Raw genomic sequence first — 14,869 nt, 5'->3', positions numbered from 1 at the left:
GAACTAATAACATTAATGACAGCTTGGCTCCATTAAAACATCCCAGTGAACCAGTAGGCCAATGAGTCAGCACATACAATGCAGTACTGTTAATTACACTTGTGTATTCCTTGCCTATGACATATATTTTTGGTTGTGAAAAAGACCACAGCAGTGAGTTTTATGGCCAGACAGCATTGAATGTTTTTACTGTCAAACTCAATCACCTCAAGTAAAATCACCTGGGCAGGAGTTGTACTTAGTAAAGATGAGACTGAAGCAAGAAAGTCTTCAAAATAAGCAAGAAGTGAAGATGGCTATAGTACTGGCCTGGCAGAGCATCACCAGGGAAGAAATAGTCTCAGTAACTAATGATAAAACCTAAACTCGGTAGAACACATAAAGAGGGAAACTATTTTACACTGTTGACAAAAATGGATGTTAATGCTTACAGTTGAGTCACTATTTGATTTCAAATACACTGATGGAGCACAGCATCAACACAAGACAAACATGGCACAAGGCTCCATGCTGTTAATGTTACAGATCTAAATTGTGCAAAAGTACAGAGGAAGAAGGAGGACATAAGAAGAATTGCAGTTGTTAATGCATCAAAATAGTTTATTTCAAAGTTTTTATTGACAATTCCCATTAATTTTATATTTTTAGACATCACTTGTCAAAAAATGTGCTCTCAACTATGTGGTATTCCCATAGGTAGTTTTCATGTAGAAATCACAGATGCGTGTTGAATCAGTATAGTGTTAATGCATTATAAATCTACCTTTGTAGAAGACACCCCACACTCCTTTCTTCTCTGACAGCAGCCAGCTGTTGAGGCGAGGCACCTTTTTGAGGTACGCACAAGTGCAAATGAAGAGCAACCCAAACACCAGGATGCCATCGAAAGAGTACACTGCAGAAGAAAAGGATAATATCATGAATTAATTCACACAGCACAAAACCAAATCTATTAGATGAACTAAATGAGACAAGAAAGAGCAGCAACAAAAACAATACTCTTGAACATGAAAAAATCTACACGCACCAGTCTGCATTAACTTAGTATCTGATGATCTAAAATGTCCCAACCTGTGATGAGAAGTCCTCTTTAGACTAGAATTCACTCATACCTGTTTTGACCCTGCATGGGTTAATTTTAAATTGTGGATTTGAAAAAGGCCTCTTTGTAAGCACAGAACACAAAGAGACTGCACAGGGTATGTTATATAGAAAAAAATGTTGCTGTGCCAAAAATAGTGAAATGCTGTGCCAAAACAAACACATATGGCCATTTTTCACAAATATGGGTATTTCATTATATTTTAATATCCCAAACAAAAACTACAAGCCCAGGGAGTAAGTTTAGTTTTGTTCCATTGAACCACCTACACAAAGTTTTGTTCCATTGAACCACCTACACAACCTGTCACCCAATGACATCTTCCATTTACATCGGTGATCTGATGTCCAGATCTGAGACATATGTTTATGTTTAAGCTAGTGCTGCTTTGTGTTTGATACTGAGACTACTATTTAGCATAAAAGTCATTCAAACAGCAACATAAAATGTACAGTACTAGACTGTTTTGTTTATTCTGGTTAAGTCCAGAGTTGCTTAAAACTGCAATAAAGTTTATAATAAAACAAATCAAATGAAACGTTCGTGTACTCCCATCAGCAGTGGAGGAGATGAGTATTATTGATGTGCTGTAGCTAGCCACCTGAAATTTGTTAGCGTTAGCAAATGCTAGTTAACAGGTAGCCTTATAGAAAAATTCCATGTTATCAGCATTGAGGTTTGAAGACAATATCTGTGCACAAGGGACGGCAAATCGTGCACGGAATGTCTACATGTAAAAATTAAGCGATTCAATACTGTAAAAGAAAAAAATAGTCATTTCTTGGTGCTAAGAACTGACAGTAATGCCCAGGGCCACGTCTACAGCTAGCCTAGCTTCCGTATTAGCTTTCCTTAGAAGTAGTAGCCCATCTTAAGTTACATGTCCTGTTTTGCTACCAATACTTCTTAGCTAGTTTCACAACACAATAAACCTACCATTTGTCATATTCGCAGTTTGCTCTTGGACAGTGTTATGACTGCTTACTCCTTCAAATTAGCAAACCATCATGTATTAGAAAGTAGATATATAATGTCTACTTCGCAGGCATATGTTTAACGTTTCCGGTTTCGCTGACCTACATTCTTCTTTTGCGGTCTAGTTGTCCATCTAGTGTTGCTGCCATCTACTGGATTGCACGATTAATCAAAATCGGAATCGGAATCAGAATCAGCTTTATTGGCCAGGTGTGTTGGACACGAGGAATTTGACTCTGGTACAGTGGCTCTCAATGTGCATATACATATCCCCAGCAAGGCATCAGCAAGGGGCAAGTAAACAATATAACAACATAAGGCTGTGTAATATAACAAAAAAAAAAACTGTGTAAACAAGCAATAACCAATGCAAACAATGCAAAATAAACAGTATAAACAGGCAATAAACAATGCATACCTACTTCCTCATCGCATTACACCTGATTTCATCCCGAAATGTAAAATTAACTATAGAAGAACGTTACTGACAATAACATAATGGGAATGGTGGTAGCAGGTTCTCAATTTTTTGTAACTTGAGGTACACTTTTGATTGTTAAAAAAATATATCTAATACATTTTGTATTACTGCATAATTCAAAAAGTAATAAATGGATTTTGAGGCAGTTTTCTGGAGAGTTGTCTTTGGCCCACAATACAAATGATTAAATACTGATGCATCATAACTTGGATATAGGAATAGATAATGTGTCTGGCTATGAATCAGAATATTCTAAATTTGACTCCAAGCAGGTGCGCCTTTGCAATATTGTCACTGTGTGCATCCTGCATTCTTGCTTAACTTAAAACATCAAGGAATATAATCATATTTGATTATAATAAAGTGTAGGTTTTAACAGAACACATCACTGTAGTACAGCTCGTTTTGTTTTATATTTGCCACTTCAGTTGTAAATCAGTTGCAAAATACACACCATTGAAAACCTGACAACAATACTGATCAAAATACTGTGTAAGCATCAAGCCCTTAATGCATTGATCATTACAGTTGGTCATCCTTGTTCAGATGCACTGCAGACTGCTGTGGTTTAAGCCTACAAGCACATCAGTATCTTCCTTTCAGCAACAGATCCACCATCGCATAGAAAGCATAATGTGCTGAAGAGCTATACAGGCAGGGACTGTGTATGATTTTACCTGATGACCCACAGCTTACAACATTTTGGTAATCGAGAAAAATCTGTTTCTGCTGTATGTAAAAAAAAAAGCAGAACGAGCAGAAATTTTAACTGTGTAAGGTTCCTGCAGTGCAGCCGATCAGCTAACACCGCAAACCTAGAATATCATCAGTCCATCTTCCACCGCCACCTAACTGCCATCTTTTAAGTGTGGTGATAGAAGATTTACAAATACAAATGTCATGTCCTGATTAAGCTGAGGTCATGGATTTGATTTGTGATGGTATCACTGTAGTTGTACCAAGGCTGGATTTTTCACAGTGTTTTTATCCAAGGTCTGAAATAATCTATGGCTTCCATGAGATATAGATACATACTTTGCCATCACTATTATTGTAGGTGTGAACCATATGCAGTATGATTCTGCAGATTTACAAAATATTGTATGAATGCAACACACTTTTAGATGCTTGAATCACGGCTTCTCAAAGCTTGTTTTTCCCCCCAATTCTAGATGAGTTAATATTTTTTGTGCATTAATTACTACAAGCAACCCTATTCATATTGCAGTCATTCTACTTACTGATAATTCAAAAACAATTATTAAAATGTTTAAAGTTCCAAGACATAATTCCATGATATTCCTCTGCACTTGAAAGCTACACTTTTCTTTGTTGTTCAGACATTCTGCAGTGTGTCACAGTGAATTATCACCAGTCATACTGCAAGAAAAATTACTCATAACAGCAAATATAAGTTTTCAAATTTCAAAATGATAAAAAAATCTTTAAAAAACAGTTCATAGGACCTTGCACTCCCCAAATACAAATAGACAAACAACATATTTTTTTTTATCACTCTTCATGGTTTCTATGGCCCTCAGAACATTGTACTGATACAGCATTTATGAAGTGTTCTTCACACACTCACACATTTATTCCCTCCTCACTACTCAGTATAAATCTGATGCCTGATGTTCCCTCAGGAATGCTGCTGGAACGGTGATGGATGTGGGGGGGTTTCTCAGGTGACAAACATAAAAATGCCAGGAGCTGAAAGGGGGCCACTACATGAAGAGTCTGCATGAGGACATGGCTACAACACTGCTGACTGTGATGCTCACCATCATGTACATCTGTGAGGGAGGTGAGAGTAAATTTCTTAGAAATAACACAGCACTGATAGATCAAGATGGTACCACAGCTTTCATCTGAGAAATTAATGAATCCATTTTGTGCCACCTGTTTGCCTACTAGCGCTGCTGAGAAAATCGGCAGCTTCTGACTTCCTGCAGAGAATAAGAGAAAAGCAGTCGTCAGAGTGTTTTCCTGGAGGCTGCAGCACCGAGGTCAGTGAGGTTGGAGAACTGATGGAAGTGGATGTAGGATATGTAAGTTCTGATGATTTTTTCTTCTTTTACATGCTGTGCTAATAAAGGATTCCCGAATCCAAAACTGCACTGGAAAACCAATTTTACAGTTACGGTTTTAAACGAGCAGCAAATATATATATTCTCAGCTGAACCTCAAACTGCTTCACTGGTGATACATAGTACTTATTATTTTGGGCCAGATAACATAGGTTAGCCTAATAGTGATAAATCTACTCATCAACATATCCATTTTTTTAATATCATGAAATTACTTTTGACTGGTTTGTCTTAAGGTTTGAGAGAGATTCAATCATGTTGACAGATTCTGTATAAATGGTAAAATTATTCAACATTTTTCTTATGACACTGAACATAAATAATTTTGACTGATGTCTGATTATTTGGAGTGTTCAGAATAAAACATTTTTGCACAGAATTCCTCTCTCCAGGTTCTCATTTTTCAAAATAAGTTTAAATGTCAGTAAGGAAAGTACAGGAAAGTTTCAACTAAAAGTGGGTCATCATTCTGTCCCTGCACAGAGGGCGATACTATTCACGTGAAACTAAGCATCATGGTTAAAGACCATGTCCAGAACCTGGACTCAGAGATGAGAAGCACTCCTCTGTTCGACAGGGATAAAGTGTAACTCAGTCAAGCAAGTCCCTGGGGTGTTTCCCATTACTGTGTTCCTCTTGCAAGCCAAAGGCAGGACATTAACATTGACTTTGCTTCTTAGTGCACCTGATGCAAATATCAGATGACCAGAATGAAAGCCAACAGAGAGGTGTTCTGTCATGTTGCATCACATTTAGATAGATTTGTCCTGTCAACTTGTTTTACATAAAACTGTGCCATAAACCAACAGAGACCTCCACTGGCAAAAATACCTCATGGATACTGTTGGTGTAATATGTCCAAAAATTTGGAATAAACATATCAACAAATTTACAGGAGGATGATCCCAGTCTGCTGTATGACAGAGGAGCTGCTAAGAACTATGTAAGCTTTTATAGATTGATGCTGAATCCTAACTTCATTATGCTGTCACATTAATCAAGATGTTTGTGAATAAAGCCACTTCAATGCTGCATAAAAACACTTCTGTCTTGCAGCAAAGCCCTGGAATCCAAGCTGTGGTGGATGAAGGATCTGGGATGTAGCCGAGAGGAGGAGCACAAGATGACAATGCTGAAGGAAGTTTGGGTTTCTCAAACCGTCTTATCACTAAATGCAACTTTGCTTGATTGAATATAAATTGAAAACAAAAAAAAAAGAAAAATGTATAATCACAGAGATAAGGTACAATCCTTGAACATAGCATTTATAAAATTAAGAGGGTGACTTTTTGCAATGATCAATTTGCATGTCTAATAAGTAAAAAAAAAAGCTAGTCAATTTAAAGAGCATTTTTCACTGATTATCTCATGTTGTTATTGTTTTAAATTTAGTATTTGATACATTACTGAGTTGGAAATAAAAAAAGAAGGTTCCAGTGTGTGAAAATAGAAAATAAAGCTTATGTGCATGTTACATTAAGGGAAAACTAACAAATATGAGCTCTAAACAATTTAATAAAATGACATTAAAGTTTGCTGATTTTGTCTCACCTTTTAATGATTGCACTTGTGACCCCTTGTGTGTCCTCTGTTATGTTCTTTCACTATTTTCTTCAAAGTTGTAATTACTTTTTAATAGTGCCACTGGGTGTGAGAAAAATTTATCACTTGGGAGTTAACTATCCAAAAAAAAAAATAGCCGTTTGTATTCAAACAAACAAAATGCCTAGAGTAGTTGTAGTTCCCATGTGTCACATGGTAATCATGGGCTTTGATGGTGGCTTTCTCCTGGTATTTCCACTGCTGGACCATTGAAATGAAGGATAAAAAATACAGAGATGTGAGGCATCATTCTTCTATTTAGTCGCTAATGTAACATCTTGTCATATTTTAAAGAAGCCTATATTTCTCTCTTTTATGCTATAATTTAATATATAAACTAATTGTAGTTACGCAGAGAGGCTACAGGAAAATACCCCCTTGATGTTGCGTTAACGTGCTCATCGTTACGTTCAGACTTTTACACATTAAGAATGAAACACAGGTCTTTTAATCTAAAAACAAAATGTACCAGGTCATTCGAGCCGGTTTTTGTATGGTATTTTAAATGGACAATCAAGGTGCACTTAGTTACTTTGCACAATATTACAGAAGTAATGTGAAAATTATACAAAAAGACGAACTGACTTTACAATGAAGGTTTTATACATTAAAATGATCCGACAGACTACACAATCTTACTACCAATTGTCGTCAACGTTTGCTATTTCGAGTAGGAAAGAAATTTCGTTCTGTTCTGCTTACTACTACATTAACTATTTTGTGACGTCTGACGTTTGCATACGCTTAAATTTTCCTATTTTATGACGACAGGAAGGCAGCATAACATCCGACAGCAGTAACAGTTACGGCTTTACCCTTTAGCTTTAGCTTACTCATCAGAAGCACTGGAGGTGTCGTTCAAAGATATTTCATCTCATTATGTAAGTCTATTATGTCTCTGCCAAAGTTTTTTTTTAATCCGATGTTAGATGGTCAAACTTTGTCTAACACACAGGCCATCCGGGAACTTTGGTGAAACAGAATCACAGAAAAAAAACAACGCCCAAAACTTTGCTACTAGCTCTTGGCATGCAACAAGTGCTAGGACATTTGTTTTCCAAATACAGCTAAGCTAGCTATAGCAACGTCAATTACGTTGCAATTTGATAACATTGCCCACCACAAACTATGTCATCACTCCTTTTCTAGTTAGGTTAAGTAGCTAGTTTAAATTGTAATACGGATTATAGGCTTGTATAACGCCCACAGTTGCGCTTCATGCTAGCTAACTTAGCTTTGCATCCGATAGTTAAAAGCTATTTCCACCGGGTCCAGGTTTTGGCTTAGTTTGGCCTGGATATTAAGTGCGATATTATATATCCATAATAAATAACCCGAAACGTTGTCATCGTTTAGCTGTGGTTGAAAATGTCACAACTGTAATTGGAAATAAGTTTTCACAGAGCACAGGTAGTGGTTAAAACAGCAAACGTATTGTTGCATAACTTACCTGTTGCTAGTAATGCGAGTTAATAATTACGTATATATCTATATGATTGGGTGGTTAAAAGGTTATAGTTAGTACAGTGGTTGTTTTATTTGTATTAGTCACTATTTATTGAACATGATATTCTAACTAAAATATACAGCAGAAAAAGCCACTTCCTAATTTCTTTTGACATGCACCTGTTTCCAACCTCCTGTTATTTAACTTCTCTTTTTAGTTGTTCTGTGGTTCTTTTTGACAGTTTTTACTTTTTTTTTAGGTTGTTTTACATGTTCTTGAGCTCAATTTGTATCTCTTTATCACTGCCTTGCATCAGGCTCATTTTGCATCTGTTTGTTGATTGACATTTCCAACAAGAAATGTTAAGTCACTTCATACAGAAGCTCTGGTCTAGAGGCTCCCTGATCCTTTGGACTCCTAGACCTGTGCCCTGCAGCAGGGTTAGTGACGTCTGTTCTGGATGAGGGATTCCCTGTTTTGTTGTGCTTTGTGAGGTTTCTTTTTTTTTTCCTGTTAAAGAGTTGTTGTTGTTTTTTGTGTTTGTTTTTGGAGAGTTTTTATTTGAAGGTCTAAGAACAGATGGTGTTGTATGTTATACAGATTCTAAAGCTCCTTGAGGCAAATTGTGATTGTGATATTGGGCTATACTCATAATATTGTACTGAAGAAAAATGTTCAGTTTATTGCTTTCTGTACAGGGGGATACTACTGTTTTGTATAAGGAATGTTTTTCACATAGGAAATGTCTTGTATTTTAGTATGCATGGGTGTGCCTTCCTGTGTGTGGTAATTGTTTTGTATGTAAAGGGAAGGAGTGATCCATTTATAGCTCATCTGAGTTTCTTAGAATGTGGACAGAATCTGATCATATTCTGTGAAAGGCTGCAATGCTTTCTTTTACTGAGCCATAATAATCCTCATAGTTTGATGTAAAATCAAAGTGTGTGAGGTCTTTCTTACACCGAGTGTGGTCAATGAAGACCAATACTGTGTCAAGTCAGAGGGTGGCACTAGCTAACCATTGTAAAAGCGCTACTGAGCCCAGCAAGGCATATTAAACCCAGGAATTCTAAATAAGGGATATAAATAATTAATTTAAACAAGTAGTATGATTTCTTTTTTGTGGTTTCTGCTGTCTCTATTTCTATCCTCATTTAGAACAATCTTCTGAAGTTGTTGAGACACATCAAGACTAAAATTGCAGTCTTAGATCATTTCGGTGCACAATGTCATATCCAAATTCCATAGCTGTTCATTTCTTCCCCATGTATTTCATCCAGCTCTCTCTTGTCAACTATTTGACTGTTGTAATGCAGTGCAATGGTATGAAGCATATATGTGGCCTATTCTTGCTTGTCAAATTCACCTCCAGGCTTATATTCAGTCCACCCTCAGTTCTCATATGACTTTTTTTTTTCTTTTTCAAATTGCACTGTACCCATGATCCAGACAACAGAAAAGTGAAAACAGACCAGTGAACATAATAAGTACAATTATTAGTTGAGGAACAAACTAGAGCACGAGCACAGGATCTATTCACATACAGCATAATATAACCTTTCTGTCTCCTATAGAGATTTATCCCTGCTAAACAACCCACGCTGATATAAAACACAAAAACAAGACCTCAAAAAGTGCTTTTTATTTAATAATTTAATGGCCAAAAATGTCATTGGTAATTGGCAGCAGTTTCCTTGTACATGACAGACTATCTTGTATGCTTTTTAAGGTGAGGGTGGATTAATTGTCACCTACTGTACTGTTTGTTGTTCTGAAGACACTGCTTACTGTGCATTTGTAGTTCTTGGTGTACCAAAATCAAATGCCACTGAACCTGTTTGTGTGGCCACTGAAGTGAAGTAATACATGCATTAACATTTTAGATGGAGATTAAAGGTATATGGTATGCAACAGAATGCACAGAAGGCTAATATTTATACTTAATTTTCATTATTTCACCAGGTCAGCCCTCGGTCCAGAAGGTTCTGGTGAAGCGTCAGGCAATAGGCGCTTGCAGCAAACCCAGGCACAGGTGGATGAGGTATGATATCAGGGCTCTTAAATATTGTCTCAGTCCTTTCAGAATTATCCCAGAATTCTATCACAGTAGCCCAGAATGGTATGTTGATTGTCCCAAATTCAGTGTTTGGTGTTCTAAATTATTATGATCTATTACTGTTTTCTATCATTATAAAATTATTCAGTGTCTTTTAAGATAAAACATCATTAGATGATCAACCATCAAAGTTTTAAAAAGCTTGATGGTTTGATGGCTCATATTTGCTTGAGCTGGAGGCATCTGAAGCAATCTGCAAATAAAAAAAGTACACATTTTACTATATTGTGTATAGCCTATTTGGTCTGGTGACAGAAGTTGGCACCCTATGTATGAGTGTCAAATTTCAAAAACTTTTGATGGAGATGTGAATCTTTTAAATTTTGCCCCATGTTTAAAGATAGCTTTTTTTGTGAAATGTTTTTGTGACCAAAATCAAAATCTAATCACTTCTAGGGTTGGTCCCCACCAAAGTCTGTACCAAGTATGCTTATGATCCATCCAGCCGTTTGTCCATATTCCAGCTAAACAACACATACACACAGAACCAAAGCCATAACCTCCTTGGTGGAGGTAATACTACCATCTAGCTAGCTACTAAGGTAGCTAGCTAGATGCTCGTCAGCTCACTGTAAATGCAAATGTCGACTGCTGACTCCTTAGCTGTCAAATAACAGTAACTTAAATTGTCCAGCATTAACTGCTAAGGTAACATTAATGCTAGCAAGCTTGCCTTATTTGGTTGGTTGAATTTGACATTTCAGCTGTGGCTGTTGTGAGGGTAGGGTCTGGCTCTGCTGAGCATTTTCGAACACTAATCCAAGTGTCCCACCATGGAACGCCATTGCCATTATGCATCACTCTAACATTTAGTGACAGTCGGTGATGGTGGTGACATTTAGGGCAACGTGTGTATTAAATGGTTTGACTAAGAACTTTTTGCTTTATGCACAAAACATGCAGTTTTATTTTCACTGCTGTTCATGGTAATGTTAGTGTTTTGTTTTTGTTTGTGTGTGTGTGTGTGTGTGTGTGTTTTTGTTTTTTCTCCCCCAAGTTGTGTCTCAAGTTCATCCTTAAATTAATTTTCATCATCCCCAATGCTGTTTTTATGGGCCCCGGCTTACAAGATCCAGTTAAGCGCCAAACCTTTTTCCACACTTGATATTAATAATCCAAAAACATTTTATAATGATCTCAATTAAGGTATGCATAGGAATGCACAAATTCTTCATGTGTTTGTTTTTAATGTGGAATCAGTAACTCTAATGTTCTTCTTCACAAATCAGAGAACATTTAGTGAAAGCCATCTCTTATCCAGTTTTTATAAAGTGTATTCAAAACTATGTCAGTGAGGCCATCAGGGAGAAATGGCTGCCAAGTCGTGCTCAGTCTTTGGTCTCGCACTTAATTCCATTTATTTTTGCCCCTCTCTCTTTCACACTTGTGGCCTGCTTCAGATTAGCCCCTCCTGCACAGAGCTTTAAACTTGGTGTGCCACATAAAGCCTGCCATTGGCTGCCGGGATCTTATGTAATCCTTGTGTCCAGCGTTATGTAAGGCCCACATGGGCTTACACACTCCTCTCTCTACCCTATGGCTCTGTCTGAGTGGTGGGGGGGCCATTGTGGGGTTTGTGGATCACTGGAACGTGGGTTATTTGTATTCTGTAACACTGTGTGCACATCCATATGCATCTGACTCTTGGTGAACTCTGTGTGTGTGTGTGTATACATTTAGATTATTTTTTTAACCTTGCAAGATGTCAGCTCTCCTGATTGGTGTTTTTGTTAGGTAACACTATTAGAAGTTTCTTAACCCTTAAATCACTGATGTCATCATGCTGTACAGTACATTGGTACATGTCCACTCTTTTTCTCTGTTCTCTAGTTATAAAGAACTAAATCATCAATGAAGTCTTGTCTGGATTACCCAGCATTTAGATCCTGTATAGTTAGAAATGCACATTAAGAAAGTACTGGTATTAAACTAGGTGTTGTATTCATGTGTGTGTTTGAGTAGGTGGTGGATATAATGCGTGTTAATGTGGACAAAGTGTTGGAACGTGACCAGAAGCTGTCAGAACTGGATGACAGAGCAGATGCATTGCAGGCTGGAGCTTCCCAGTTTGAGACCAGTGCTGCTAAGCTGAAGAGGAAGTACTGGTGGAAGAACTGCAAGGTGCCTAGACACAGTGATAACTCTGATCTTATATGAACTCCATACCACAAGTAGGGTAGGACTAGGCTAGAAATGGTCTGAATTATTGTCTTCACAGAGAGATGTCCTTAAATGGAGATTCATGATCACTTGATTAATCAGTATCAAAGAAAATTGAGTGCACAACATACCGTTTACTGTATTTGCTTTTTATAACTGTGAACTGAAGTGAAACAAATTATATTAGTATTTATAAACCCTGCTAATGATAAGTGTTTACTTTTAGATAGGCAACTTAATTCCAGGTAATGTGTGTGTGTGTAAAACACTGAATTTACTGTACCTTTAAACCTTGCAGATGTGGGCCATCCTGATAGCTGTCATAGTTATCATCATTGCCATCATTATTAGTGAGTATCCAGCCTCTGGTTTGTAAAGCTTGTTATTGACAATATTGATTTGTATTATGTCTAGTGATCTAAAGGGTCTCTTTTTAGTAAGTTTACTGCTTGTAGCCTTTAATATGTCATGTTTTACTTATAATTACTTTACAGCTCTGGGTTGTTGAAGTTGATCCATACTGTATATGTTTGATCTATCATATATTTAAATAAGAGAAACCTTGCCAGTTATTACATTTACAGGCTTTCAGTGGTAAAACTTGGTCTTTTGTCTAAAAAGTTCTCACTTCATTCACAGTTTGGAATTACTCGTAAAACAGAACAGGAGCAGGAAACGATGAAGAAGACAACAGGAGCAATGTACATATTTATGGTCTCAGAGGAGGAGTTCATATGATTACCTGCTACTGAGCTCCACAACATATTTCCCCTTCTGCAGGGGTCTTCATTCCTTGTGCTGGACTGCCGTGTGTGTGTGTGTGTGTATGGGCATTTACACATGTGCCTGATTAAAGGATTGTCATAATACCAGTGTTTTACCACACAATACTACACTATACTAAACATCAATAAATTTACATCAGTGCCATGCCACGTGCCAAAGAAAACTAACGTATACACAAACAGACTCATAATTAAACCTTAATCATCTTAAACTTTAAAAATAAAAAGAGTATAAATGAGCTATCTTTGTGTGATAAAGTGCACACGCACATCCACACATGTTCCACCCTCAGGACTGGAGGTGAAGAATATAGGTGTAAATGCTCCTCAGCTTAAATTACTTTGTTTTAATGTATTAGTAGCCATTGATTTTGTGTGCCAGGCTAAAATAAGTGCCTTTGAATATAGAAGTTGACTGTTAGATTAAATTGTAACAGTAATTCTGCATATCATTAAAAATCTGCCCTTTCAAACACATACATACTTCTGCTTTTCAAAGTATAAAGCCAGTATTTAGATTTTTCTCATTTAAAAAAATGCACTGGTTGTTTGAGAATGTTTAAAGAATCTACAGAGCTAAGTAGTAACACACTCCTGAACCTTTCAACTGATAATTCCTGTCCTTGTCCATCTTTCTTGCAGGCAGGACTAAGTATATTATGAACTTGTGTTTTGGTAAGTGCCTATAGGCTTAGACCAACAGTTCCGCAGCCTGACAAAGTCTGGACGGAACGCGTCAATGTTTAAAAAAAAAAAAAAAAAAAAAAAAAAAGTTACACTGGGTCTGAAACATGAATTGTCTTAACTGGGTTCTCTCCAGGAAGTGCCAGAACGTTTGCCGTCATGAAATATTGAAGCACAACAAAGCAAGAATATATAGTTTTAGACGGATGCATCAGTAGGTTTCTCCAATGGAGAACCTACACAAATGAATGCACCTACTGTCTAAATATATTTGTGTGGCTTACATCAATCAGCTGAGCTTATTAATCTTTAATAATGTCTTTGGCTAAGTTACACTGGCGTTTATCCCATCTGATTAATGCAAAAATGCTTTTCACGTGTGATATATTAGTTATCTTTGTGCAGTTTTATATGTTGAATGAGTCTTGGTGCTCAGTTCACTTTGTCCATTAATTGAAATTTCCATTCAAATACAACGTTTGGTATGTTTTTCAGTAGTTTTAAGACATCTAGCGGTCATGTGTTTGGCCTTCATTGTATAGTAATTAAAGTGAACACCAGCACCTTTGTGGTCCCTTTAGACATTTTTATAATGTATACATAACTAATACCAAACTGTAGTTGTTAAGGAAACTGTGAAACACTTTCAGAAGCCACTGAAGTGATTTTATAGGTTAGACTTTAATCACAGATTCATGGAATCATCCTCTGTTGTGGACACCAGAAATTTGAGACTAGTTAATCTCCAGTTAAGTGTAATTCTACTGTTTGACTCTAAATGCCTTTTCTCTCAAATAAAACAGATTTTAACTTGAATCACAAAGCCACATCTGTTGTTCCCCTTCTCATCTGTAACAGGACAAATCTCAGCTGTGGGTAGAGCCATGTCTCTTTAATAACCCAATGAAGATTCAGTGGATCATATACAAAGCGTAACAGGTTTCTGACTCTCATTGATACCAGAAACATTTTTTTAAGAACTATTGATTGACTAATGATGCCATTTCATTGCTAAAGACTTTGGGAAATGGAAAGGGGTCATGATCTATTGTATTGTAGTAAACACCACCTATTTACCTCAGTAACCTTGGGGGTATGATATCCTTCTCCTCTGAGCCTTGTGATCTACCAGCCCCATGAGACCCAATCCTAACAAACACAAAACTTGTCATAATCCAGCATCACTTACTTACCTTTCTGTTGTCACCATTATTATGTACACTTCTTACATCCAGGGCTGGACTGAGCCTCTAGGTGGACAAAAATAACAAAACAAGCTTGGAGCTCCAGCTGTCTTGAATTAATCAAATTATCAGAAACACCACATGGTGAAACGTGAGCCTTTTGTCCCCCCTGACAGCCTAAGGCCTGTGGCAACTTGCCAGTTTGTCCAGTTACACATACAGCCTTGTCTGCATTATTGCTACTGT

At 37.0% G+C, this 14,869-nt stretch overlaps 2 protein-coding genes across 2 annotated transcripts in view; one reads left to right on the top strand and one right to left on the bottom strand.

Annotated features, from left to right (window-relative positions):
* Nucleotides 1–2,173, bottom strand: part of tmem167b (transmembrane protein 167B) — a 4,738-nt gene extending 2,565 nt beyond the window's left edge. The window contains exons 1-2 of the mRNA XM_020593070.1: nucleotides 2,039–2,173; nucleotides 764–895 (exon numbers count right to left, since the gene is read on the bottom strand). Coding sequence (XP_020448726.1) covers nucleotides 764–895; nucleotides 2,039–2,048 — 142 coding nt within the window. The 5' untranslated portion in view covers nucleotides 2,049–2,173. The remainder of the gene's footprint in view (nucleotides 1–763; nucleotides 896–2,038) is intronic.
* Nucleotides 2,174–7,004: 4,831 nt separating this feature from the next.
* vamp3 (vesicle-associated membrane protein 3 (cellubrevin)) lies at nucleotides 7,005–13,712 on the top strand. The gene is made up of 5 exons (XM_020593268.1): nucleotides 7,005–7,128; nucleotides 9,657–9,735; nucleotides 11,773–11,931; nucleotides 12,269–12,320; nucleotides 12,610–13,712. Coding segments are annotated over exons 1-5 (309 nt in total). The 5' UTR covers nucleotides 7,005–7,126; the 3' UTR covers nucleotides 12,627–13,712.
* Nucleotides 13,713–14,869: the final 1,157 nt, after the last annotated feature.

Source organism: Monopterus albus, unplaced genomic scaffold (assembly GCF_001952655.1).
Source record: "Monopterus albus unplaced genomic scaffold, M_albus_1.0 scaffold18.1, whole genome shotgun sequence".
NCBI lineage: Eukaryota > Metazoa > Chordata > Actinopteri > Synbranchiformes > Synbranchidae > Monopterus > Monopterus albus.
This window is presented reverse-complemented; position numbering and strand designations above follow the sequence as displayed.

Bases quoted from the DNA above. Each gene is read 5' to 3' on its own strand.
- vamp3 (XM_020593268.1), top strand. The intron at 9,736-11,772 runs GTATGATATCAG...GTGTTTGAGTAG, and splicing joins CCCAGGCACAGGTGGATGAG to GTGGTGGATATAATGCGTGT. The intron at 11,932-12,268 runs GTGCCTAGACAC...TAAACCTTGCAG, and splicing joins ACTGGTGGAAGAACTGCAAG to ATGTGGGCCATCCTGATAGC.